Source organism: Tachypleus tridentatus, chromosome 1, assembly GCF_004210375.1.
Source record: "Tachypleus tridentatus isolate NWPU-2018 chromosome 1, ASM421037v1, whole genome shotgun sequence".
Lineage (NCBI taxonomy): Eukaryota > Metazoa > Arthropoda > Merostomata > Xiphosura > Limulidae > Tachypleus > Tachypleus tridentatus.
In genome coordinates this window covers 83,649,181-83,677,099 of record NC_134825.1, presented here as the reverse complement: position 1 = coordinate 83,677,099, position 27,919 = coordinate 83,649,181, and the positions used below count along the sequence as shown (strand labels likewise).

The 27,919-nt window shown below is 35.0% G+C and overlaps 1 protein-coding gene across 5 annotated transcripts; it reads right to left on the bottom strand.

The window, feature by feature from the left end:
* On the bottom strand, positions 1-27,880 carry LOC143253928 (pantothenate kinase 3-like). 5 transcript variants are annotated; one of them, XM_076508548.1, is made up of 10 exons: positions 27,586-27,880; positions 16,254-16,372; positions 13,695-13,876; positions 11,855-12,028; positions 8,090-8,334; positions 5,889-6,065; positions 4,557-4,680; positions 4,194-4,319; positions 2,211-2,288; positions 1-1,627 (listed from the first exon to the last, which is right to left on the bottom strand). In XM_076508548.1, the coding sequence occupies exons 1-9, from the start codon at positions 27,708-27,710 to the stop codon at positions 2,241-2,243; spliced, it is 1,320 nt and encodes a 439-aa protein (XP_076364663.1). In that variant the 5' UTR covers positions 27,711-27,880; the 3' UTR covers positions 1-1,627; positions 2,211-2,240. The 5 variants fall into 5 exon arrangements, with proteins under 5 accessions (XP_076364663.1, XP_076364683.1, XP_076364655.1 ...); XM_076508568.1 differs by lacking the exon at positions 2,211-2,288 and adding an exon at positions 27,122-27,350 and having other exon boundaries at positions 27,586-27,739; XM_076508540.1 differs by lacking the exon at positions 2,211-2,288 and having other exon boundaries at positions 27,586-27,864.
* Between the last annotated feature and the right edge of the window lie 39 nt (positions 27,881-27,919).

Here is a 27,919-nt window from a genome sequence, read left to right as displayed (position 1 = left end):
TTGATTCATATGTTGTTTTATTCAGACCTTACATAAATGAAAATGTGCAAATTTGCCCATTTTTACATAAAAAATAATTTCTAAATTTCATTTTCCAGGTCACAAAAGCAAAGTTTGAAGGGAATAATGGTCATTTTCTGTACTTTTATAACATAAGCAATTAAGAAATAACACATACTATCTAGGAACAAAATGTGTGTTACATAGTGTAGTCAATACAAGCAATGGAATCATCTGAAATACAAATATGTGAAACTAAGTCCATTACTGGCAAGTAATTCAGAAATGGGGAGGTTTAATAAAGTAATTGTTAGTGGCATGGAATGAGATACCATTGGTGATGTCTTTCAAATTTTATTAATAAAAATTTGAATTGAAGAGCTATAGCAAACAATAAATGAAATATTTAAACTAAAATTACCAAAATCACTTCAAAACAACATTTATAAAAATAAATGCTGATGAAATAATATCCTAACAATGAAAAGTTGACAAAAATAATAGCTGTGTTTAAAGTGCTGCTCTAACATGACAAGTGACAGTAAGGCTGTTTCTTTGTAAATATTAGTTGCTATCCTTGTCTGCCTGCAAGACATTTATGCACAACTGAGCCTGCAGAATACAGCTATTGATAAATATTTCCTCTATTATCTGATATGAAGGATGACATTCATATGGAGTTGTTTGGCATACAAGTCTGACAGTGTCTCAAATTCTGGTGACATTTTCCATACAACCATGTTAAACCATTCAAATTTCAAATCAAACTTTAATGGCAGGTATTTGTGTTTAAATACCAGAGATGTTTGAAAATCAGTCAATTCTCTTTCATCCTTGCTCACTGTGTTAATTTGATTTAATGAAAATAAAATCATTATAAATGGATAATGTATTATTTAAACAGTCTGGGAGCAGAACAATATCTCTGTGGTACTTTTATTTTATTGCCTTTAGACCCTTGAAAGATGCAGTAATTTTCTTGTGTAAAATTATAGAGAACATAATCATGAAGCTGAACTAATGTTATCTCAGTGGTATAGACACAGGGTAGGCTCATTTTCTACCACTGACATTTATTTTTCTACATTTCTGAATTAGTTGCCTGTCAATGGACCTGAACTTTTTTTTTTTTTTTATTTACTGCTAAAATTATGTATTTATCATTGTGACATACATACATGTGATTAAGACATATACAAGTCAAAACTGTGAAACAATATATTGTTAATTAAATCAATTCCATAAAACATTGGTTGAGCGATATTACATAACATCAAACTACCTTTTTAGGTAATATTTTACTTATTATGTAATCCAATCATTTATGCAAATGACGTAATTTCACTTTACTTGGTTTGCATTTTTCAAATAAATTGTAATTTTTAAGATCTTGAGGGAAGCAGAATGAATGTTTTTATATGGTAACATGGAATGGATTTTATATAATGTTAATAAGATTTATCTGTACTTGTTATCAAAATTTACTGTCACACACCCACAACTGCTAGTGGACAGAAAATAATAAAAATGACACAAGATGTTGTAGGTCCCACATCTCCTTGCTATTTCCAGGGTTATACATATTGCAGCTTTCTGCAAGTCTTGCAATTCTCATCATTTTGTATTCCTAGATAGACGGATAGAGACAAGGGAAAACAAATATGTAAATCATACGAATGAACTTTTACCTTAAAACATGAAAAAAGTACATGTATTTAATATACATGTTATGATTATGTAAAAAGTACACTATAGTGATAAAAATTAAAGTAACATTAGATGGTTGTTTCATTTAATTTACTGTTGTGTTATCTTAATGTTATAACATTTAATTCCAATTCTTACAAGTTAAAAATCTGATAATTTTTTTTCAGACAAAGTAAATGAATGTTAATGATACATTTTAATTATGTGATTTTTAAGATGAGTTGTGTTTATAAATGAATATTGGATAGTTTAAATTATTTTAGCAAAAAATGCCCAAGTAATTAAGTAATATAATATGCCACCACTCATATATCAAATGTTTATGCTTTGCAGAGATCTTAAATAGTTATTCCAGTAATTTATTGTGTTGTAACTCTGATATTAGATGTTTTCTTTTTGTAGTGAAAAGTGTAATTTAAAATGTTGCTGTTTTAATTATCATAAATATAGTTTTTGATTTAGAACGTTAGCTTCATTTGGGTGAGAACAAAAATGTCACCTACTACATATTTTGACACAATAAAACATTAGTGTCAGGTTTCTACTTTTAGAACAACACAACCAACTGCACCAAAGTAGCCCTGAAAATAAAGAAAAGAAAAAGTTAAATATATCAAGACTTAATTTTTCAATGTGTTGATAACTAACCATGAAGTTAATACATCACTTCTCATAAACTGTGTTTTGCAAAAGTGTACAATTTTTAGACTAAACTTAAAATTATTTAGTTTCCTATGCTTATCATGGAAAAATCAGATCTTAAAAAATGTGGCATAAGAAAATTGTACCCATCATGCAGACAGAATCATCTTGTCTTGTAACTGGTTTGAAACTGATGCTGCACTTGAAGCAGACAAAATTTTTGAAATTATCTTTTAATAACACATGGAAATTGATATCTATACAGTGTCTTAGCTATTGTACTTTGTGTTGCATAAGATGCTCTGGTTTATTGAACCTTCATATTATATGAACAAAGTTATTCTGACAGATTGTGCTGTTGTTTTGTTGGTTGTTTTTTTGTTTTTTTTTTCATTAGGTCTTTATTTCTCTTGTCATAGTAACAGCACATTTTCCTTAGAAAATGATTACTTTAAAACATGGAAACAAAAAATAAGTCATATATATCATACATATAATCTCTTACTACTAGTATTACACTATTGTTGAACTTTCTCAAAAACAGTTCTCATAATAAAGTTTACCTGCCTTTCTCTAAACTCCAGCCCTCTGTTAAATTTAAGTGATATTTCATTCTCAAACTGATACAGAATTTCAAGTTAAACAAGTCTGGTCATAATTGTTAAAGATGCCACATACATTTCTTTCAAAACTCTATCATATGTATATAGGGATAAAATATTTAAACCTGAAAAATATATCTATTTTCTTTGTTCTCATATTTCAGTTATTTAACATTAATTTTCTAGAATGAGTTCTCTTTGCTTATGTTGTAACTAATAAGCTAAGGTTAATGGGGCAGTTTGTCATATATAAAATATAAAATAATAACATGACCATTGTGCTATAACATTTAATATAGTACTAAACTATTAATTAGTTTTCAATAAATTTTGACATTAACATAAGTGATAAATCATGTTTGAAGGTAGATGTTTCTTTCTTCAGATTTCTAGTCAGAGGCTTGTACACACAAGATAACATTTCAAAAATATATTAGCTGCTATCAGTTTAGTTCAGTTGAGTTTCAGTGCTGAAAGAAAGGCCTCTTAGATTGCAATTTGTAGGAGACTAGGGAGTGCTATTTCTACAGACATCTCTGTTCAGAATTCTTTATATTCTATGGAATGTGTCAAAACATTCTACAGTTGCTTAAGTCTGCCTTTGAAGTAATGAATACAGTAACTAGAGTGTGTTCGTTTATTGCTTCTAACATCCACACAGTCCACGCTTCACAAGTGATGTGTGTGCTTGTTGTGAGGCAGATACGGAAAGAGATGTGAGGAGAATAGCATACACTAACTACAGGTTTGTACTTGTACAATGTAAGAAAGACAAATGCAAATAGTACGTAGTCGTTCTGTGTAATATTACCTCAACATTTGCAGCACTTTTATCTGCTGTAGGTAAACAAAAATCAAATGAACTCATAAAAACTAAGTGATTAGAAGCTTTTTTAATGACTAAAAAAGCATCAATGGATCAGGCATAGTTTTGCTTTATTATTACTCTAAAATGCATAAATACTATTATAACAGTATATACTTCCATTTTTAATAATTCTGAATATTACTATTATAGTGTGGGTTTATATGTCTTCAGCTATATAGAGTTAGAGTGCATTCAGTTACCATAATTAAACACAAAGACTTTCCTTAGCCAGTGATACAACGGCATGTACGCAGACTAACAGCGCTAGAATTCGGGTTTCGATACCGTGGTGGGCAGAGCACAGATAGCTCATTGTGTAGCTGTGTGCTTAGTTACAAAGAACAACCATTTCATTAGTCTACAATGACACATACCTCATGCTCCAAAAATAAAGCTTTGAGAGTTCCATTTGACCAAAAATCCATTGCATAAGCCAGTAATTTCATGGAAATTGGATTTACTCTAAGAAAATTACCAACAAACACTACGCGTTCCATTCCCTGGAAAATAACACAAAAAACAAACACAGAATTTAATCAAAACGCAAAATACCATACAGTGATCGTCCAATAAAACCGATAATAATAAAGTCAAATTTACTTTATTTAGAACAACGGCTTTCTACCATTTATAATTTAAACGAAAAAAAATTAAACTGTACATGGATCAGCACCAGCAAAACATTACGTAACATCATGGTGAGCTACAGAAACATGTTTAATATTCATGTTACCTACCTCATTGACCGCACACATTCGCGCTATCGATCCAATATTGTTGGTAATCGTAACTAAAGTAGCCCTTGCTAGATCTTCTCTGCTAACTAATGAACGGCGTTCTTGGCAAGTCATATTTCCAAAACTAGGCAAATGGAAATTAATTACTTCAATCTACTCTGTGCGTGTGTGAAATACAAGTTCTTAAAATACCATTTTGCGAGAGTGCAAATAGATCTTGGTACTGATGCGTAATTATATATTCTAACTGTATGGAATTCAGAAAATACTTTCTTTGAGCCACACTAAAATATTAAATCAATTGATTCGGCTTATTTTAAAATATGTACATATTTTAGAGTTATTAATGCAACAGATAAGAGATTTATTTATATGCAAAAAACGGCTCGTTTGGGTTGAGAAAATATTTTACATAGAAGAGCGAACAACGTTTCGACCTTCTTCGGTCATCGTCAGGTTCACAAAGAAAGAGGTAACTGATCGGAAGCTGACCACATGTTTGAAAGTGGTTGTGTAACTGAGTGTCGGAATGTGTGAAGGTGACGTTTTCGAACACTGCAAGTCAAATAAACACAACATAACCATAGAAAACACTCAAATACTAAATAAAGAAACAAACATAAACAAACGCAAAATTAAAGAAGCCTTACTTATACAACAACTTAAACCCAAAATAAACCAATATAAAGGAACGCCTTTATACCTATATTAATATAATAAAATAAATAAAATTATATATTCAAACATCTAACACCGCCCTCTACATTCCGACACTCAGTTACACAACCACTTTCAAACACGTGGTCAGCTTCCGATCAGTTACCTCTTTCTTTGTGAACCTGACGATGACCGAAGAAGGTCGAAACGTTGTTCGCTCTTCTATGTAAAATATTTTCTCAACCCAAACGAGCCGTTTTTGCATATAAATTTCTCAACAAGTGGGTTTCTTGACATCACTGATTATAGATAAGAGATTCTTACTTGTACATATTTTCTGATAAGACTTATGTATAAGGCGACGAATTACGACTATTAAATACGATTTTGTTCTTATTCTAATTTTTCAACTGGATTTCTTTAAAATAAAAAATAGTGCCATTTACCGCAATATTTAAGAATTTAAAATCTTTATTTACTCCATCATAAAGCAGTAATGGGAAACTAAAATATCACTTTAACATTGTCGTAATTATTTATACAATAATATATAAGCAAAATAATTTCCATTAATTTAAAAAAATTATTGATTACAATTTATATAATACATATATAGTTATCACCTTTGAAAAAAAAAATTGTTTTTACTTGAAGCATGAACTAAAAAATTCGTACCTACTAGCGACAGTGTCCCCTTGGAGGTTGAATCTCGGATAATCCCCACCATAGATATCTTTTACAAGTTTGTCCACTTTAGTACTTTCACCTTTTTCAGCTAAAGCAATAGCTTGTTCAAATGTTTCACAACCAGTTAAAAGAGAACAGAGTCCAAGAAATGTACCCCCACCTAGACTATAGAATAATATCGAAGGTAAAGCTTTTAAACTACTTTGTGGTCGAAGCTTTGTTGAATGGACGGCAACTGTCTGTTGTGGAGACATAAGTGTGGGGGAAAACGTTTCGAAAATCTTCTACCTTTCGTCTTCTACACTTGTGTTTCCACAACAGACAGTTTCTGCCCATTTTACAAATTTTCATCACGAATACTCTGCCTAAACAATCTATCAGAAATTACAAGCCCAAAACATCTTTTAATCATCGAAGCAGTACTTCAATATCTAAAACTTTTTTTTTTACAATGTTAATTTTAGTTTTCGAACAATATGACAATAAAACAAAGTTGACAATTATAAAATAAAGGAAAAATATGTTACGTTTCCAAATTTACATATGCAATGGTAGTTGTTATGAAAAGATTACTAAATCAGAAATCAGTTAAGAAAATTTGTTGTCACACAATCAGTACTGGAAATAAAAACAGTTACATGAAATAACTAAAAACTTATTTGAAATTCTATCAAAATATCATCTGTAAGCATTTTTTTCTTCTGGTTTTACTTAGTATACAGGAACGGAGATGTGATACAATATATGATATATATTTAAATAGTAAATTAACTATGAAAGACATCACTATACCAAGTACCAAAAAACCAAATTGTATACGTTTAAAGAACCAAGTTTCTTCCAAACACCTTACAGTAATGTAATTTGTTATAACGTATTATCATAATATCAGTTATATGTTTGTTTGGTACATTATTTCACGTAAAATAATCTGAAATGATAAATATTTAAATGACATTGTCCAAAACTCAATAATCGCCGAAATTCTGAACAGAAACTTTAACTCTGACATTTATGACATGTGACTGTTTCAGTTTATTTAAATTTTCTTATTTGGAAAAAACCCGTGTTATTAAGTTACTATGTGTATGGTTCTAGAACGTGCTCTACTATAACACGATAATTATAGGCATTACACTGCTTGCCTGTTGTGTAACGACTGGGATTTATAAGTTTGAATACGTAACTCATCCTTACTTCGCACACATCCTACAACTCGTTTTTTTTGGTTCTCAAAAGAACAGACTGCATGTAGAATACCTTCAGACGAATGACGACCTTACTTCACCATAAAGTTGTAATGGGAAAAGTAAAATATCAATGTATCTCAAAACGACTGGTATGGGTATTAACACTTTTATTGATAATGAGAGAAATTAAAATATGACTAACATTGTCGAAATTATTTACACAATAATATATGAGCAAAATAACTTATATTAATTTAGAATTACAATTTACAAAATACATACGAAGTTAATATTTTGAAAAATATGTAGTTTTTACTTGAAGCATAAGAGAAAAAATCATACATACTTGCAACAGAAATAAGAGAAATATTAAACTTTTTTTTTTTATCAGAAACATGCTACATATTGCTTTTTGAATCCATTACATACAACTGAGCAAACATGCTACACATTAGTACCTTTGCATAAAAGGATTAAAACATATGACCATGTTTCATTTTTAACGTCAAATACATTTTATCGAACCTAACGTACATAATTGTTGACAAGTGATGTCTAATTGCCCATATTCTCAACACCAATGGTATACATTTGTTAGCAGTAAAATGTTTGTTTGTTTGTGTGTGCGCGTTTTCTTATAACAAAGCCACATCGGGCTATCTGCCGAGTCCACCGAGGAGAATCGAACCACTGGTTTTAGCGTTGAATCAGTAGGGGGCAGTAAAATGTTATTTCTATAAACACTTTTACTTACTTTGCAATGAACCTACGTATGTTTTAATGTTCCTACACACAATGTAGTAGCGACTTATTTCCCGATATTTAATTTCTGTACGTGATACTTACACGGTAAACTTCTGTATAACCATTATTTATCGTTTACGTAACAAATTACAGAACACGATATATTAAACATCCAATTGATTTTATAAACTTTATATACTTGACAGATCTAAGAATAAATATTCATATACACAAATTAACTTAGACGAGCTTTACCTTGAGCCAGTTACACGTTTGTAACAATCCGGAGCATATACCGCTAAGATGCTGACCCCAGACCCTATGTTTACAACAAGGTAAGGATAAGGAGACGAGAAGTCGAACACCTTTTTTTCACAGAATTTATCGTCGACTGGATTTTCGAAGTAATAACATTCTTGTTGATAATTAGCGTCAATATAATGAATACCACGAAGAAGAGAATCCATTTCGTCGAACTTATGGATGTCCATATTTACTTCCTTTGGAAAAAAAATATACTTATATTAATAACCACTTACAGAATTTATTCTTAAAATAGCGTACAAGCCTGTCAAAAATGACGGAAAATCTCTGGAAACAAAACGATTCCATATAAAACTGGCAATACACAATTATGAAATAAAAGAAATAAAGTTTTCTTTCCCAGAAACTGCTACATATTACTTTTGAATCCACTATATATAATTGAGCAAACATATAACATATTGGTACCTGAGAATAAAAAATTATACGATGACCAAGTAATTAAATATACACCTATTCTTCTTCTGAGGAAACGTCATCCTCTTTCCTATAGATAGTTGGTATTTCAATCTGTTTTTGTTGTACTTCCCAAGCATACACTTGCGCTAATTTTTTGGCTTATTCTTCAGAGGAGTCTTCCCTGGTTTCCTATTCCGATCTTAGCTAGCTTTACGAATGATACACATAACGCCATGCCTGATCCAGTCCCGGAAATTCCCTCCATGATAGGCTTTTATGTAGCAGAAAAAGTGCCAAAATTTAGGAGGCTTGTGTTGAAGATTAAACCCCATTACAATGGGAAAGGGGAATCAACAGAAGAAGCATTATACAGGGTGTTCGGAAAGTCACTGTACAGTTTTGTCTGTTAATAAATATATAAGTGCACAGTGACTTTTCGAACACCTTGTAGAAAAAAAAGTGGAATTGGACCGTGTAACTTATGAAATTCAAAGAAATAAAGCGTGAGCAATCAAAACTTGGCTTGTATATATATATAAATGAAGTTAAACAAGTAAACAAAATCATGAGAAAAAGCTATGCCTCTACCATATTGGGGCAGAAATTCTAATTTCATAAAGTAAGTTTTATCTTACTTACCTCCAAATTGTAGTACCTTATATTTGATTTTTATTTCATCTATTTATTTATTTTTCATATTTTTATGTTTATCTTTTTCTTATTTTAACTTGGGAGAGCAGTCACCTTCCTACAACAGTCTGCAGGCAGTGAAGGGCGATATAGATGTGAGACATTGGGGGCTTGAGCACCAACATCTCGCTCTCATAATTTCTAATTTTCTTATGTGAGACTAGCGAATTGAAAGTTAAGAGTGATAGACAGTGTATCCCCCCCCCCCACAATGTGGGTCCTACTTCTTCAGTCACCACTTAAACCTGAGATATATTTTATAATTCCACGTTGTGTCTTGTACCCTTGGTCTTTTACAAAAATATACAGCGTATTTTGTTTAATTTTAATGAGTTTTGTTTATGGCATAAACATGTATGGTTATATTAATGGAACTCTTGCTTATATGATACTGGAAAAACTTTATTACGCGATGTGCATCTTCTAAGTTCTCAAAATGTTTGTCTTGTATACATGTAGATTTGCAATAGGGTCACGATTTGTCCGTTTCGCCTCCATTTCCCGTCATGAAGAACTTTATTTTTCTCCATTTTAACGGTGTAGATATGATGTCATGAATACGTCACACGCAGATCTGATGTACTGACTCTACGGGGTATTTAAAAATCATCTTTCTACTTACGAAATATCACAACTAATCTTCCCAAAAATAACTTAGACTAAATAGGTAAATCTATATCATTACGGTTACTTGAAACTAGCCGTGACAAAGAATGTGAAGATTTTGAACCCAAAGCAAACGTTATTTACTTTTATTACCTAAGTGGAAACAAGTGGACCAATTATAATAATTATAATAATATACTGATATATCGTAAACCCCATCTGTGCCAGGTGTCCGTAATTTTGAAGTCAAATACTAGCGTTTTGGCTACTCTAATCTGAGAGTAAGATTTGACCGTTACTCTTATCACATCTGCGACTCCAGAATGCGGAGCGCGATCGCGATTTTTTAGCAACAGGATTCGAATAGTATGCCTTCGAATTCTCAGTCCAACACGCTGACCACCGAATAAAACAAATCTTATAATATTATTATTTACATGCTAGCTTTTCCATTACTTACCGAAATCAAGACACATGGTGGTGTGGTGTGCGGCCAAAACAGCATGCAGCACAGACTGTGTGTTACTAACAGGCGTGATAGTTTAGTGATTTTCCACTTTCTGTAGCTCTAACTGTTGTTATTCAAACTAACATATATTTTCAGCGGATGTTCTCTAGATTTCACGTACTAAATTTCAGGGCAATCCATTAACAAATACATGATATATAACATGTCCAACTTGATTGATGACCTTTTTTTTTCGCACCGAAAGTACGGAAACTTTATTTAATAGAAAAAAACATACTTAACTTGTATGGAATTTTCTTTTCAAATTTGGTAAACTTATAGATCTTCATAATCTACAATGAAGTGTCAAATCTGGTCTAAATACAACCACGTGAGCAAAGTTATCCAACCAAAACCCTTCAAATTTGATCAAAATTTTGCGCACGCTTACACAAAAAGTCAGGAGAGTCACCTTTCAGTTGTCATTCGGATTAAAGACAACTGGTTTAGATCAGCAGAATTATAGCATGAAAGGACGTACAGATATAAAGTATTAGTAAGGCCAAGCAAATTAGATTAGAAATTTCTAGCTCAAATTTCCAAAAGAATCATATAGGTAGACGGTTATTATCCATTGTCAACGTTAAAGTCAAATGTGTTAAATTTTATGAAATTATCCCAATCAAAGAGCTTTTAGCATCATGTTAAATTAAGCAATTAGCGTAAATAATGGTGATTGATATGGTTGTACAGAGTGCATTCGAATAATGACAAGAAACTGTTAATCTAGATTCAATGGTGTTACTATAAAGGAAGTTATTAACACTGCTTTAGAGAGGAACAAAAGGAAATTCTCAATAGTCGCAGCATTTGGAATTCTTATAAGCAGGATTATTGTAAATTAATCAATGAGGCCCTTTTCTCCCCTTTTAATAAGTTATATTTTTTGCATCACTGGATTCTACCCACCATCATGCTCCAAGTTAAACAAAAACGCGACCTAGCTAACTGACGAATGAATATCTGCTGTTTATTCATGAAGTGCTAAAAATGCGTAGGTCCAAAAAATCTTGATAAAACTGAAATAGAAATCCTTATAACTCGAGTGCTTTCGAATGGTGGACCTTTCTTCTTCAGGGGCAATCTGCTGTAAAATCCTTATCAATGCTATAAAGTATTTTTTATTAAATCATTTCTACAAAAGTATGATACTTACCTAATGAACTTTCAACAAATTTAGTTTCTTTTTAGTTGCTGAAACGTCTACAAACGTTCTTTATATAACTTTGAATTAAAACAAAATCGAATCATAAGTTTATTTTACGCATATTTATATACGGAATTCGTTTATATGTTTTACATCCAAACTTCTACCAACAAATTTATGTATAAAACTGTGGAATAAACACACATCATTAGCATATGTGCGACACGATATCAAATTATTCAATTTTCATCATAAAATAAGCTAGTCAGTGTATCCAATTTGAGAAGCTAATCTGATAATTGTATGTTTCACCTCAGGCGTGTCTATATACATAAAGAGACGCTACCTTTTTGAACGCACTCTCAAACTTATAGGCTCCTCCTCCTGTTGCACAAGCAGTACAAGACAACAGTGACATTCCTATAGACTTAGCAGATTGTAGAAACATGTTCATTTCACTGGTTGGGAAATGGAAAAAGTGTAAGGTACCTAAATGTCCATGAATATATATATTCTTAATCTGCAAAAACAAAGAAAAATAGAGTGAATGAAGCGAGGTTTATATATTTGTCAATAAGTATTTTTGCTTAAGGATATATGGTTAATTAAGATAAAAATTACTACGACACTTCTGAAATGTTACTAGCTGTCAACAAATAGTTCTACTCGATTTTTGATAAAGCAAAGGCAGAATAAACACAAAAAAAGGGTGGTCTTAATCAAAATCCTGGATTTAATTACAGTCGTTTTTCCTTCTTCTTTTAACTGGGTCAAAGTTAAATAATTAATTCCTTTTATTTAAATATTCTAGAAATTTGATACTAGAATGAGCAATTAATATTTTGGTGTGGTATTCAGGTTCCATATATTTCTCCTTTATTAAATACTTTTTTTTTTTTTATAATGTTTATATTTCCTATCGTCGTAATTGAAAATATGGTAAGCAGTTGAGGATGTTATTGACGGTTAAGTGATATTTAAATGGTATCACACATGTGCACAAACTTTTGGCAGTCATGCGAAGTACAGGTAACTTCGAATACTAATGTTCTAGTTCTGAGAATGGTCAGCGGCAAAGAATGTGGATCATGAATACAGTTTTGACATTGTGCAAGCGGATTTGTTTCTGTCCTGAAAGAGACAGAACTTGTTCTCGTTTTGCCTGTTATTTCCCGAAGCTTGAGCTCTTCCCTTAGCCATAAACGTTTAAAAGTTAGACAAAAATGTGTACTAAGAAAAGTAATATTGAGATAACCGAATACTTACTTATCTCTAATCTGAACTACTCTGAAACAGAAATGTACTTAAGTGTTTCGTTCAGTAACCATTATAATATACAGAAAGATATTTCTTAACTGTAATAAATATATAATTTAGAAACTGGTGGTTTGAAAGTAAGCATCTTCCTTAAAATAACCCTGAGACATTCTCTGACATCCTTCTGCTTGTTAATTAAAAAGTTTTGTTTCATTTTCATCTTCAATCTGTGTTTTGTCTCTTTCATTTTATCTCAATCCTTATGTCCGTCTTCCAACATACTGGCTCAGCAAACCGCTTGTTATTGTTGTAACCAAGCGATCCTTCCGAATCTCGGAATACAATTTTAACAGGGTTATCAAAGTTGAACATACTGTCATTAGTGAAATACGTGATTTCGTCGACCATAATTTTTCTTCTTTTACTGTGTTGACAAATATGGTGTTCGTGCATGCGTGTATGTTTTGTGGTTATGTTTTCTTTTTCGTAGAAACCAAATTTCTAATTGTAGCTTTCGATCTTTTAACCCCAAAGCCACAGAAATGCTTTTCAAAGGAAAGTAACCTGATAAACGTTAAATAAAATCTGCTGTTTAGATCTCCATTAGCGTGTGGAAAGCATATGTCTACAGGCAACATCATCATCATGCACCCCGAATCTCTTTGGTAGACGGAATAAAGATATTTTTATTGGAATAATTGTTTGTTGAAGATAAAGAATTATACTGCAAAGTCCCACATAACAAGCGAAAGCGCGTCCTTTTCATCTACATTCATATTTAGTTTTCATGGTGTATAACCCATACTTGACTGAGAAATGTTGAAATGTTTGATAAAAATGTAAAGAAAGTTATCTTCAATTTCAGAAAGCGGTTCCTGAATTAAACTGTCATCTTCTAACAACTTTGCAGACCTGTAATTTAAACTTACCTTTAGATGTGTGTCTTTTCCTCCCCCTCCTTTCTTACACGATTCATTGTTCTTTAAAAAAAATTCAATTTCTTCCAAAGTCTGTACTTGAGAAAAGTTATTTGATGGAGAAGGACTGTGTGACTCGAAATAAACCAACTTCACCAAAGTTCCTCCGATGTCCATCCCAAACCACGGCATAGCTGTGGAAAGGATCTTGTTAATCCTATTTAAGAGTTGCAAAAACGTATCGAAGTACAAATTCTCTTATAAACAATCTGTCAAGAGTTTTAAGAAGTTAGTACTTGGATTTGGCTTTACAATACAAGATGACCGTTTATTCTGCCATTATAAAGTAATTATGGATTATTCCTATTCAAGTAACGGTTTTCAACGAAAGTTGTAAAAAGAAGTATAGAAATGGCAAATTGCACTCTTCCAGTTTTTTTGAAATATCTCATTTTCGTGCTTAAAAGCTGAAGAAAGTGAATGAAGGAAAAATACTCAGGTAAGTTCTGATTAAAGAACTAATGCTAAAGATTTATGAAATAGACGATAGCAAGGCTATATTTATATATACAAAAAATGTTATACATCCATCAGGTACATTAAAGCAAAGAAAACAAACACTCCAACGAGAATTTATTAAAGACAAACATATGTATGTTTACTGGCTACAGTAATATTAACTGCTAAACAAAATGAATAAGATGTCGAGATTTTATAACTAAATTGTTTCGAATCACATGAACACAGTTTATGACCGCCATAGTTTCTCGTTCAGGGAAACCAAGCAGAATTTCAACAGTATGGCATCGTTGATTATCCTGTATCAGGTCAAATCTGGTCCGATTGCTCTTGCACAAGGTCTTAGGTGGATTCAGTATCATAACAATATATCGCAATAACTTAGTTCATTTTATTTCTATGGAAGCCTCTCCCACACCATGGTTGAATCGCCGCAAAGCATATTATTCATTCCTCAAACTTCCACTACAGACTCACAGGATATTGAAAGAGAATAGAACTTTGGTTCGTGTAAGAAGAGTGCAGTAACCTACTTGTATTGCAGGCAGTTCCGAGGATCTTGAAAGTCCAATACGGTAGAAAAGACCTTCTTGACAGAATAAACAAATTTTATCCTTCGTTTTTGATCACCGATAATAAATCACTCCAATTTCCGTTCTGAACTCCACACTAATATTTACATAGAACACACAGCAATCATTACTTATTGTGAATTGTTTTCTACGACCTTAACCAGGCTATCTAGTGTACAGATAGTTGTTCGATACAGCTTACAGAATTTATCTAGCGTGGAACTGAATACAAAGTGAGTTAGTTACCTGTATACGTGTTTGCTGATTTTCCAAAAACCGAACAGCTTAAATTCTGCGCGACTATCAGAAACCACATGTCCACCGCAAACAAAAAATACCATCACTCAATTATGCGAAAATTTCAATAAAATTAAAACATTTAATAAAACTCTTCACGATCTAATCCGATTACCATAAAATGTATCTGTTAAATTTTGCGTTAGTTGTCCCTAATTTTGAAGTGACAGACTACGGTGAGGGCAGCTAGTCAACAGCACCCACTACCTATTTTCGGGCTGCTCTCTACCAACGAATAGTGAAATTGACAGGATCATTATGACATCTCCACGGCTGACCGAACATGTTCAGTGAAAGAATTCGAGCTATACCAGGACCGGTGACCAACTAAAAATGCTAGCTTTTCAGATTAGGGAGCATGTTGAAACAGTTGCTTCTTTTTTTTTCTTCAAAAGGGCGCGTGAAATGTGCGAAAAATAATGACATACAAACTTCAGGAATTTAGTAGTTCTTATTAAAACACATACACTAAAATACATGGAAGTTGAAAATGAATATGACGTCTCTTAATTAACCATATTTATAGAAAGCAGCCGAAAGGAATTGAGTTTTTTTTAAAGGACAGTGGCAACAGGTTCAAAATAAACTATAAAATTTCAATTAAGTATATTCTAAATTGATTGCTTGTGTGGAATTAAGCACAAAGCTACACAATGGGCTATCTGCCCACCACCGGTATCGAAACCCGGTTTTAAGCGGTGCGAGTCCGCAGCCATACCGATCTGCCACAGGAACGTAAAATCGGTAATGGCATATTCCGGTAATTAGAACGTTTAACTCGCAATCTGCAAGTCGTAGTTTCAAATCCTGACACAGAATATGCTCGATCTTTCATCCATGGGATCTTTATAACGTGATCTTTCATCCATGGGATCTTTATAACGTGATGATCAATCCATATTTTTGTTGATAAACTACCCCAAGAAGAAAGGGTGATAGGCGGTGTTAGCTAATTGCTTTCCCTCTAGTCTGTTGGTGTTAAATAAGGTACGGTGAAGATAGTAAAACTTGAAGACTCGTTGATCGAAATCCAACAAAAGAAAACCCTACGAGTTGAAAGTTATTTCACTTACTTGATTATGTTAGTTAATTACAACTTTTATTTTCTAAACAAAAATATCATAATCTTAAGGAGAAAATAAAGCACTAAACTGACTGTTAGTTTGTTTTATAATATACTCACGACAAAAATTATGCACACTCCTTCGATTCATTGTAACAGAATTCGTTCTGTCTGTCTTGGGGACCTTTAGTTGTTTTTTTGGAAATGCATAATCTACTATATCATCGGGAGGATTTCCTCTGCAAATCATAAAATAGACAGTATTAAAATAGCACCTGTGCAACAAATAAATTAGCAAATCTTCATCTTACGTAGCACCTGTGCAACAAATAAATTAGCAAATCTTCATCTTACGTAGATATTCTCTGATTGGTTGGTTTGGCGTTTTATGACGCAAAGCAACTAGGCTATCTGCGTCAATCAGCCGGTAAAAAATTAAAAGTAAAGCAAAATTATTAAAATTTGTAAAAGGGAATCAAAGTAAAACAAAACAAAGTTTAATTTTTAAATTAAAAACATAAATAATGTTAAATCCATTTTTTACCTAGTTTACAGCAGCAAGAGAAAAACTACAAATACAAAAAGAATTTTTGTAGGATAATTTTAATTATCACAACTCGCCAGGATGACTAATGGGTTAGTTCAAACATCGGCATTAGTCACCTGAAGTTTGGCCTTTCCAGTCCTGGTTTCGAGTCATTGACGTTATAGCCGTTTTATAATTTCAAATCGAACTAGTTGCACTTTAACTACGGAAAAGGAATCATATTTTTTAAAAAAAAGGTCTAATTTATAAATTAAAAACTTAAATAGCATTGACAAGAGTAATGGCATCTTGAAAACTAAAACCACTTGTTAGGTGGACAGTGTCACCATTGCCCTAACACTGTCCAACGTTATAGATAAACCTTAGGACAAAACACGTTTAAAATGATGCCACCGTTAAGAATCGTAACGACGGCAAGACAGTAAAATGTGGCTTATTGTGACCTGAGTGTCCCACAGACAACACACTGGTGCATCAGTTCCTGATAAAAGAAAAAGATGAGTTGAAAAACTGAGACCAATGCGTGGTCAAGTTAGGACAACTTCCTCTTTCTGATCCTTACGCGGAAGTAAAACAGCCAAAGTCCAATAGAGGGTTTTATTTGGAAAAGCTTGTTTTCACGTTGCTCATTCTAAGTCGAATGCCAACTGGCACGGTGTCGAGCCTTGAATACAGGACCATAGTCCATATATAGAATAGGCAAAGCAGTTATAGTGCCAGAGCAGATAGATATAGCTGCAATGTCGGCGAGCCCATTCCAGCAAATACCAACGTGACCTGGTATCCAGAAAAACTAGATAAAAGTAGATGTAAAAGAAAAATGTCAGTCGGTTTTCAATACCTGCAAGGACAGGGTGAAAACAAACATGAAGGGCAAGTAGAGAACTAAACAAGTCAGTACAAATAGTGCAGTTTGAATACTGTTTAGCTTCTATGTGATACATGGCAAGAGAAATGGCATATAGTTCAGCAGTGAGCACAGAAACTGTACAGGGGATTCTGCATGCAACTACTGAACCACAACAAATCATGGCAGAATCCACAGAGTTACCTGATTTCGAACCATCCATATAAATAGGAATAAAATGATGGTTCGAAAGATGTTCAGCAAATAAAAGACAGTATTTCCAATTGGAAGTATATGTATCTGTTTTTCTCAGATGACTTAAAGAAAGGTCACATTTTGGGATTGTAATAAGCCATGGTGGGATGGGGTGACCAGTGGATACATTAATGTTATCCAAGGACAGACTCAATTTATCTAACTGTGCCTGGATACGAAGGCCAAAAGGAATAATAAAGGGTCGTCTCTTCTGAAAAAGCATGACCCACTAAGGAAGGAAAACACAACCCCAGATGGGATGCTGTAGTAAGTATCGAAGTTTTGAAGCATACAGTAAAGACAGCTGAAAATGGCAAAGGTGTAGAGGAGGTTCATGAAACTCTGTGTACAAGCTCGGGGCTGTGGAAGTGCAGAAAGCCCCAGTGCAGTGTCGAAGTCCCTGATGACAAATAGGGTCCAGCATCTTAAAGGCTGTGGTCCTGGAAGAGCCATAGACCAGTGAACCACAGTCTAGTTTTGATCGATTACGAGCACGATACCATTTTAGTAAAGAACATCGACCCACTACTTGGGGAGCAGATGTTCAATGTTCTTGTATCAATACATTTGATTCGTAGCTGCTTATGGTTAAACATAAGCCCCAAGAATTGTCTCAGGGACCACAGGTAACACAACTTCACCAATACGGAATTCAAAATCATGGTGAATACCCCGTTGGGGCAAAGGTACATAGAAACGGTTTTATAGAGAGAAAAGTTAAAACTGTTTGCTGTGGTTCACTACAGTAAACAATTAAGGGCAGCCTGTAGCTGCTGCTCAATATACCTCATGTTTGGCAACTGACATGAGATGTGAAAGTTGCCGACAAAGAGTCTGTTTGCAACAGAGAGAGGGAGTTGTTCAGTGATGGCATTAATCTTTATACTGAAAAATATAACACTAAAAACACAACCCTGAGGGGCTCTAAGTTCCTGTTGAAAAGAACAGGAAAGTGTCGAACCTATATGACTTGGAATCGCCTATCCATTAATTTTTTAATACAAATGGGCAAATGACCACATAACACAAGTTGAGATCTCGAGAAATGTCATACCTACATTAATGTCATAAACCTTCTCAAGATCAAAGACTACTGACACAATATATTGTCGTTTGAAAAAGGCTTCTCTGACATTTCAATTCGAATCAGGTGGTCCATGGTGGAGTGCTGTCGTCGAAAGGAGGTTGTCTGATTCAAGGAACCAAACAATATGAGCATTAACCTTCATCTCCAAAGTCTTATAGAGAGAGCTCGTCAAAACAATTGGATGGCAGTTATAAGGAAACTTGCAATCCTTCCCAGGCTCAGCAAAAAGTAGGACAATAGCCTGGTGCGAGACATCAGGAAGAACATTCTCCTGCAAGACCCAGTTAAAAACAATCATAAAAATAGCAAGAGAAGCAGGAGATAGATGGCACAGCATCTTGTACTGTATATCATCAGGTCCGACTAATGTACTGCCAGATTGATGAAGGGCCAGATTGAATTCCACCAGTGGAAAGGAGCAATTATATGCATAGAGACAATCAGCTCGAAAGGAAAGAGGTGATCATTCTGCCCAAGTCTTAATGGCTAAGAAGGTGAGGATGAGGCAGAAGTGCGAGATACCCAGCAAACAAAATCTTTCACATTGAGTATTATTGATACTCCAGGTATCAGCTACTTCCTGAAAAGTGTGACACTCAAAACACAGCCCTGAGTGACTCCAAGTTCCTGTAGAAAAGAACGGGAAAGTGTCAAACTCACAAAAACTTGGAATTTCCTATTCATTAAAAAATTTTAATGAAAATGGGCAATTGCCGCGTAACCCAGACAAAGCAACTGGATGGTAGTTTGAAGGAATCTTGGGACCCTTCCACGACTTAGAGAAAGGTAGGGCAATAGTCCAGCACCAGCCATCAGGAAAACATTCTCCTGCCAGATCCAGTTAAAAACAATCAGAAGTTGGTTGGTTGATTTAGTGTTTTATGGCAGAAAGCAGCTAGGCTATCTGCGCCAAACGACCGGTAAAAAGGTAAAAGTAAAGTAAATGTAGTAAAATTCATAAGAGGAAATGAAGTTAAAACAAAACAGCAATTAAAAACATAAATGGCATAAAACCAATGCTGACATCCAATCTACAATGTTAAGAGAGAAACTACAGTAATAGAACTTATAAAGGGCTTTCTGCAGCATAATGGTAATTATCAGAACCCGCCAGGAAGACTAACAGGTAAGTACAAGAACCACTGTCAGTCACCTGATGTTGGCCTTTCGAGTCCTGGTTCGGGTTATGTGTCATTATGGCCAGTACCAAAAAGTAAAGTAATAAAAGTGTTAAAAGACATGCAGCAAAATTGTAATAATAACTCGCCAGGACGACTAACAGGTAGTTCAAACAGCAGCGTTAGTCACCTGAAGTTGGCCTTTCCAATCCTGGTGTCGAGTTATTTAATGTTACGGCCACTTTTTAATTTCAAATCGAACTAGAAAGATTGTCACTCTTAAAAGGGAACCACAGTAAAAAAAGTTTAATGAATAAATATAAAACTTAAATGACATTAAAAAGATTAATGGCCTTTAAAAAACTAAAAACATTATCAAGGTAGACAGTGTCACCGTCACCAATAAAACTGTCTAATGTTATGGACAAACCTTGGGACAGAGCATGTTTAAAACAGTTCAGTCATTGAGAGTTGTAACGATGGCAAAAAAAGTAAAATGTAGTTTGTAGTGACCTGAGTGTTACAAAAACCACACATTGTTGCATCAGTTCCAGATAAAAGAAAACGATGAGTTAAAAAAACTGTGACCAATGCGTAGTCTAGTTAGAACAACTACCTCCTTCCAATCCTTACGGAAGCTAGATAGCCAAAGTCCAATATAGGGTTTTATTTAGAAAAGCTTGTTTTCGCGTTGCTCACTCCAAGTCGACTGCAAACTGGCACGAAGCCGAGCCTTGAATAAAGGACCATAGTCCATGTATGGAATAGGCACAGCAGTGATAGTGCCAAAGAAGATAGATTTAGCTGCCGTGTCTGCAAGCTCGTTCCCTCGAATACCAACGTGGCCTGATATCCAGAAAAACTGGATAGAAGTAGATGTTAATGAGAAATGGACCAGTCGATTTTGAATATCAGCGAGAACAGGGTGTGAACAAAGGTGAAGCAATTCCAGAGCCAGTAGAGAACTAGGTGAGTCAGTATAAATAGTGCAGTTGGAGTACTGCTTAGCTTCAATATATAATCCAGGGCAAGAGAAATGGAGTACAGTTCAGCAGTGAACACAGAAGCTGTAGAGGGTATTCTGCATGCAACCACCGAAATGCAACAAACCATGGCAGAGCCCACAGAGTCACCTGATTTGGAAGCATTTGTATAAAGTGAAATGGAAAGATTGTTCAAAAGACTCTAGCCCAAGTGGACCAGCCGATTAACCCAGTGGAACCACCCAAATGCCGCCCGTCTACAGGAATTCAAGGCCAAAGTGGTGTGTTAGGGTTGAACCCCTCAACCACCAGGATCCTCTCCTCCCCTTCACGAGTCGCCACGCACGGCAAACACGTGGGTGGATGTTTAGATCCCAGAGAAGGTAAATTAAAAGAACAGAACCTTCCCTGGGAGATCCCCTCACCACGTACAGGAATCCACACCAAGAAGAATAGCAAGAGAAGCAGGAGATAGATGGAACAGCATCTCGTAGTGCACATCATCGGGTCCAACTGATGTACTGCCAGTTTGAGTTCCACCAGAGTAAAGAAGCGATTATGGTCATAGAGACAATCAGCTCGAAAGAAAAGATGTGATTGCTCTACCCGAGTCTTGATGGCGAAGAAATGGAGGATGTAGCAAAAGTGCAAAATACCCGGCAAAAGCTTGCACCTAAAGTATCGGCGATGCTGTGGGTATCAGCTACCTCCTGGTCATCAGAAAACAAGATCGAGAGAGGAACAGAATTATATTGCCCACTAACCTTTCGAATCTTGTTTCATATGACTTTGGAACTGGTGGTAGAAGAGGTGCTGGTTGTGAACTTAACCCAAGATTCCTTTCGGCTTTGAAGTCTGACCTACCGAGCATGTGCACGGGCCTGCTGGAAAGTGATGCAGTTTGAGAGTGTGAGATACCTATGAAAAGTATCCCAGGCCCGTTTTTGAGCATTCCATGCCATGTAGCTGGCAGGATTCCACCACGAATGAGGATATCGTGAGAAACGTGTCGAGGTTTTAGTGATACATTGAGCTGTATAATGCAGTCAGTTACTGTTGCCATGCAGTTGTCTATTGACGGTTTACAGATGATGGCAGGATCAAGTTCTGCAAGAGCACTGAAAGAGGGCCAGTTTGCTTAATCCACTTTCTCCCGGGGCACACAGGTCGGGTGGCGTTGACCACAGCCAATCTATCTGAAAATTATATGAAAATGATCACTGCCTCGTGGGTTATTGTCAACCCTCCATGAAAAGTGGGAGAATAGTGAAGGAGAGCAAACTGAGATATCAATAGCAGTAAAGGACTGACTAGGTGCATGAAAATAAGTGTTATAACCAGAATTGAAAAGAAAAAGTTTGTGATCTGAGAGCATACCGTATATGAAACGACCACTCCCATCAATATCAGTACCTCCCCAGAAGGAATTATGTCCATTAAAGTCCCCCACGATAAAAATGGAGATGGCTACTGTTCAACAAGAGCATCAAGGTCTGATTTATCATAGGTCTCAACCAACAGTGCCACCCCTCCATGCACTCGTCCATCACGCAGCCTGTCATTTCTGTACAAAGAAAACTATCAAGAGGTGAGTGTATCAGAAGGTTTAAGAAATGTTTACTGTAAGGAAATACATACAGGAGGGTAGGAAGCAATCAGTGCTTTGATGTCATCCAGATCAGAATGTAAACCTCAACAGTTCCATTGTATCAAAGTGGCCATTTTTATTTATGTGTAAGCAAATTGGGTGGAAAGCCTTTCTGTTTTCAACCATGTCTTTTTATTTATTCGAGGGAGGTCTATTGACTTTCATGGAGTTTGCCCTGGGTCGACTGGGCAGGTCTCTGTCGTAAGAGGACTACAGCAACTGAGAACGTAAACGAATAATCATTTTGCATCTTGGGGTGGGAGAAGAAGATGTACCTGAAGAAATGCTTGTACACAGAACCAAAGAAAGTGGATCTTAGGGTTTGCAGGAATGAACGTTAGGGACGGAGATGGGTGTTGATGTTGATTCATCAACTTATTAAACCGTGGAGGTCAAAAGACTTTTCATATAGTTTGAGAATGATTCTTTTGGAGAGACAGAGAGAACTGTCTGCACTCCCACTGTAGTAGTGGAAAGAAGTGCAGTAGCATACATCGGACATGAAGTGGTGGACAGTATCTTTCAAGCCTCAGGGAAAGTAATGTTTTGAATCGCCTTCAAACGCTGCACCTCTTTTTCTTCCAACCATTTAGAGCAATAATGAAATTAGGAAGGATGAGAGCCATTGCAATTAACACAATGAGGGTCTGTCACACACTCATAGGCATCACGATCCTTGCCACTGTAACGAGCACACGTTATGAACCATGACATGATATCTTTGAGTGACCAAACTGCTGACACTGGAAACATCTGGGAGGGTTTGAAATGTATAGCCATACCTTGCAATTAAGATAACCTGCCTTGATGGTGGCAGGTGGATGCAGTGATGTAAATGTGGTCGGCATCATAATTGCATCTTTGCGAGTGGAGATATGTCTCACTGCAGAAACTACTTGGGTGGAGAAACTAGTGAGAACCTCTGACTCGGGGATGTTCTTCAAATCCCTCTTAACAGTAACTCCTCGTGACGAATTGAAAGTAGCATGGGGCGTAAATGCAATAGGTATATCCCCAATTGTCTTTGAATTTAAGAGGAGTTAACTGTATTTAGATGTGGATGTTTCCACCAATATGTTACTAGAGTGAAGCTTTTTAACTGACTCTGGAGAGCCAACAAGTCCCTCTAGTCCCTTCTGAGTAAAAACGGGAGACAATTGCCATAAAAGTTTGTCTGAAAGAAAATGTAATATTAGAAAATGAGGTACTAGTGTTACAGAAGTTGAAGGTTGCTACTCAGAATCTTCAAGATGTGGTCATTTACCTATGGGCTGTTTATTCCGCTATTAAATTTTTATTTGGAAGATCCATAATAAAAAAAGAATGTTTCGGCGCCCACTGACTCCATCACCATGGAGCCCACAGGGTAACGCACTACAATGTCAAACAAGGATACTGCTGCAACGCCAGGGTTTCGTAAGCACTATACCCAAACCCAAGAATCTGATACGATGTCCACAACATCTGTTGAGAACATCCAATACTGGTATTTGGTTGACTCTAGCTCAAGTGGACTATCCGATTGACCCTACGGGGGCCCACTCCAAGGCCGCCCGTATATAGGAATTGAAGGCCAAAGTGATGTGTTAGGGTAGGAGCCCTCAACCACCAGAATCCTCTCCTCCCCTTCACGGGTCACCATGCACGGCAAACAAGTGGGTGGATGTTTAGATCTCAGATGAGGTAAACTGAAAAACATTCTCTGGGAGGTCCCCTCACCATGTACAGGAATCCACACCGAGGAGCGTAAAGATTGGAAAAGTTCGACGAAAACAATATTTTACCTGTGACGAGGCTTTCTTATCCTCATCACTTTTAATTTTAATAGACAAATTTCGCGAACAGCGTGAACTTCTGGTTAAATTACTTCTGCTACATTCTAAAACCTTTATATTCGAAATTTTCTTCTTATCTTCATTTCAACATTTTGTACAATCACTGAATTTATTTTACATATTATTTGTATATATTTCAGTAGCTTACGTGATTGAAAAGAACTTACGAAATACAGGGCTTTCGCCACACATGCTTTAACAGAATAAATACTGCTCTAACAATTATGTTATTAATTTTGTTAAAATTAAAAGTTTCAAAGATATTCATATCCACAAGTACAAAAAAGAACAATAACCTTGACTGGCTTGACATATTACAACTTACTTGTGAATAAATATATTTTCTTTTTTTTTATTTTGCACACACAACTTCAAGTTTGTTTTGCTTATTTATTTTGAATTTCACGTAAAGTTATACGAGGGCTATCTGCACTAGCCGTCCCTAAATTAGCCACTGTAAGACTTGAGGGAAGACAGCTACTCATCACAACTCATCGCCAACAGTTGGGCTGCTTTTTTACCACCGAGTAATGGGATTAACCGAACTTATAATGCCCCCACGGCTGAAAGTGCGAGTATGTTTAGTGTGACGGGGATTCGAATCCGTGTCCCTAAGATTACAAGCATAGCGCCTTAACCTACCTGACGTGCCAAGTTTGTTTTTCCAACTGCAAACGTTAGCTCATAGATCCATCTCTTGACCGATTTGACTACAGGTGTGGGCTCAGAAAGTCAAACCCTTAAGACCAGTGGTTCTTAACCTGGGGGTCGTGAACCCTGGGATCGTTTGAAGTTTCTCGGGGGAGGTCACGGAAGGTTTGGGAATTATTGGGGAAATCACGGAGCAGTTTGTAGTTTTTGTGGCAAGTGCCTGTAACTGCCTACCAACGAAAAACACGCTGAAGAGCGGCAGTTGAACCGCGTCGAGATGCTTGTTGCGCAACCACCTGTCTAATTTTGAGTAAAAATTTTCATATATTACAACGTTTTGAATTGCCTAAATTTTTTAACTACATAATATTAATACATTGAACTTAAAATTTAAATATGAAAGTTTCCATCGTATTTAGTATATTTTCTCTTTATATATATAATATATCGACCCTCACACTGAGCGAATAAGTAGGTTTTGTATGATGTTCAGTAATTCCATGGATTTTACATTTGTTTAGCATATGCAGCATTTCTCAAGGTCATTTATAACATTTTCAATAAATTGGGATATTTATATAGTTTTGTTTTATTCTACCTTTACGCAAAGTTCACCATTACAAAAATTATTATAGAGGGTCACGGTAATACCCTGGAGAGTCTCAGGGGGTAAGACGATGAAAAAGGTTAAGAAACACTGCTTTAGACTGATGTATCTGACGAGGTCTATTGAGATTAATTTACTGTAATTCTGCTTAAATGAATTTCATGTTGAGGGAAGGCTGATGAATATCCTGAAGAGTAATAATAGTGGTCCTGGTACACGCGCGCCCCATGCTCGGTACTGCTGGCGCAGATTAATTTACTTTAATCCTACCTAAAATAATTTCAAGTGCCGTGGCAACAGAGGATTCCCTCTTGTTTTCCGTATGCTTAACATTGTGTTAATTTAAGAACGCCATTAATGAAACACGTATTAATCGTTATAAGTAAATATAAAGCGCAGCAATTTTCCTTGCATCTGTAATTGTTTCTCTTCACTTCAAATTTCATTATAAAAAATATAATATTGACATCTTATCTGTTCTAAAGAACATAATGTGAATCAATATAAAAAAAATCTTAACACGTGAAGATTTAATACGTTGTTTGCGCAACCAAATTATGTCTGAGGAAGTTTAACAGTCAAGTTACAACTACGTAGACACCTAATTTGAGTTAACACTGAAGAACCTCTTAAGAACATGATTCGTTGTTTGTATGTCAAAAGGTCTGCTATAAAAATTAAACCTATATCCTGAAGTCTAATCTATAAAATGTGGCATTTTTTTTCTTTTCTTCTTCTTGCTGCTAATTTCCCGGAGCGTATTTTTTCCCTACAGAATCAGTGAAGTAGGATTTTTTAAAAGTTACTATTTCTCTAGCCTGAGATCTATTTGTGCAACCATAGATTTGCGAGTGCCACAATTACGATGCAAATGTGCACCACGACAATTTAGCACTTCTCCGACAGCAATCTATTCCGTTGATTCATGTGTATTGATAAATTTATTATTACTAAACCATTACATACAAGAACTACGTATTTACTGAAAACAGAGTTTCAATATTAATTGGAATGAAATGAAGCTTGACCGAAAATACCGCCTATATCAGCGTAGGCCTACGATACGAGTACAAGTTGTATTTCTACCAGCCAACGCTTTTACAGTTCATGGGTATTTTATGCTATTTTCTTAGCTACCTACTTACTTCAAAGTCCAAAAAAGTAAAGATATATAACAAATACCAATCATCGATGAAAATGAAACAAGTTATATAAAATTAGATATTTGAGAATAGAATTTTCTAATCAATAACTGAAAAATATAGTAGTTATTATTCATATGAAATAAAAAATAAAAGTGGATGTACTTTAAACAATATGCAAACGTTGATTGAAAGTAACGTGTCGTACCTTCCACTAAGGTACTTTCATGTGATTAATTTGTAATACTTATAGTTGCTACAACACTACCTGCTAATCGCGGTCAGTTGATGCCTGAATATCTGTTCAAAGTTTTAATTTTATATGGTGAAAACGTGAATCCTTGTTTTCATTTCAGTTCTGGTATTTCCGTATGCAGCTCTAGTCTTGTCTCATACACGCTGCGACTACATTATTTCACAAGGTACAGCAAGTTAGTAAACACGTAGACCTACATCACGCAGTGGTCAACAAGTATCGTTTTGCACACGAGTACAACCTGTTTTGGAAATAAACTATTTTAAAAACTCGTTTAAATTTCATATTTATATTTCCACATTACTATTGATTGTTCAGTTATACCCACTTTAGTATTTATCTATGTATATATGGAAATGTATTTAATGTATGCTATATATATCTAAACAAATTTATAAGTTCTTATATAAATATTAAAATAATACTTTTAAATAAAATCTATCTCTATTTACTAATATAAAATGTTTTCCTCTTACCGTTTAGGAGAGCTATTGGTATTAGAAGACGTAGTAGAACAGGTAGGAACGTCAATGCTTCTCCATTCCCCACAAGAGCATTGCAACACTCTAGCAGTGTTTTTACCTGTTGAAGGTTGAGACATGGTAGGAACTGTGATTAGTTTCGTACTTTTTCCTTCTATTTTAACTATGATATTTCTCAACTAAGCACAACCGTTTACAGATTGGCCTTGAGTTAGCTCACGCTCTTCTTTGCACGCGCGAGCGAACAGCGTATTCATGAATATGGTGCGATATCACGTGACGGGTCCTTCGTTGACCTGCAATATGACCCACTAAGTTTATTATTATT

Coding starts and splice junctions, on each gene's coding strand:
- LOC143253928 (XM_076508540.1), bottom strand. CDS start 27,710: ATGTCTCAACCTTCAACAGGTAAAAACACTGCTAGAGTGTTGCAATGC. Junction 8,335..11,854: donor TTGAGAGTGCGTTCAAAAAG/GTAGCGTCTCTT, acceptor TTTTTTCCAAAG/GAAGTAAATATGGACATCCA. Junction 4,681..5,888: donor GGGGACACTGTCGCTAGTAG/GTACGAATTTTT, acceptor CCATTTGCCTAG/TTTTGGAAATATGACTTGCC.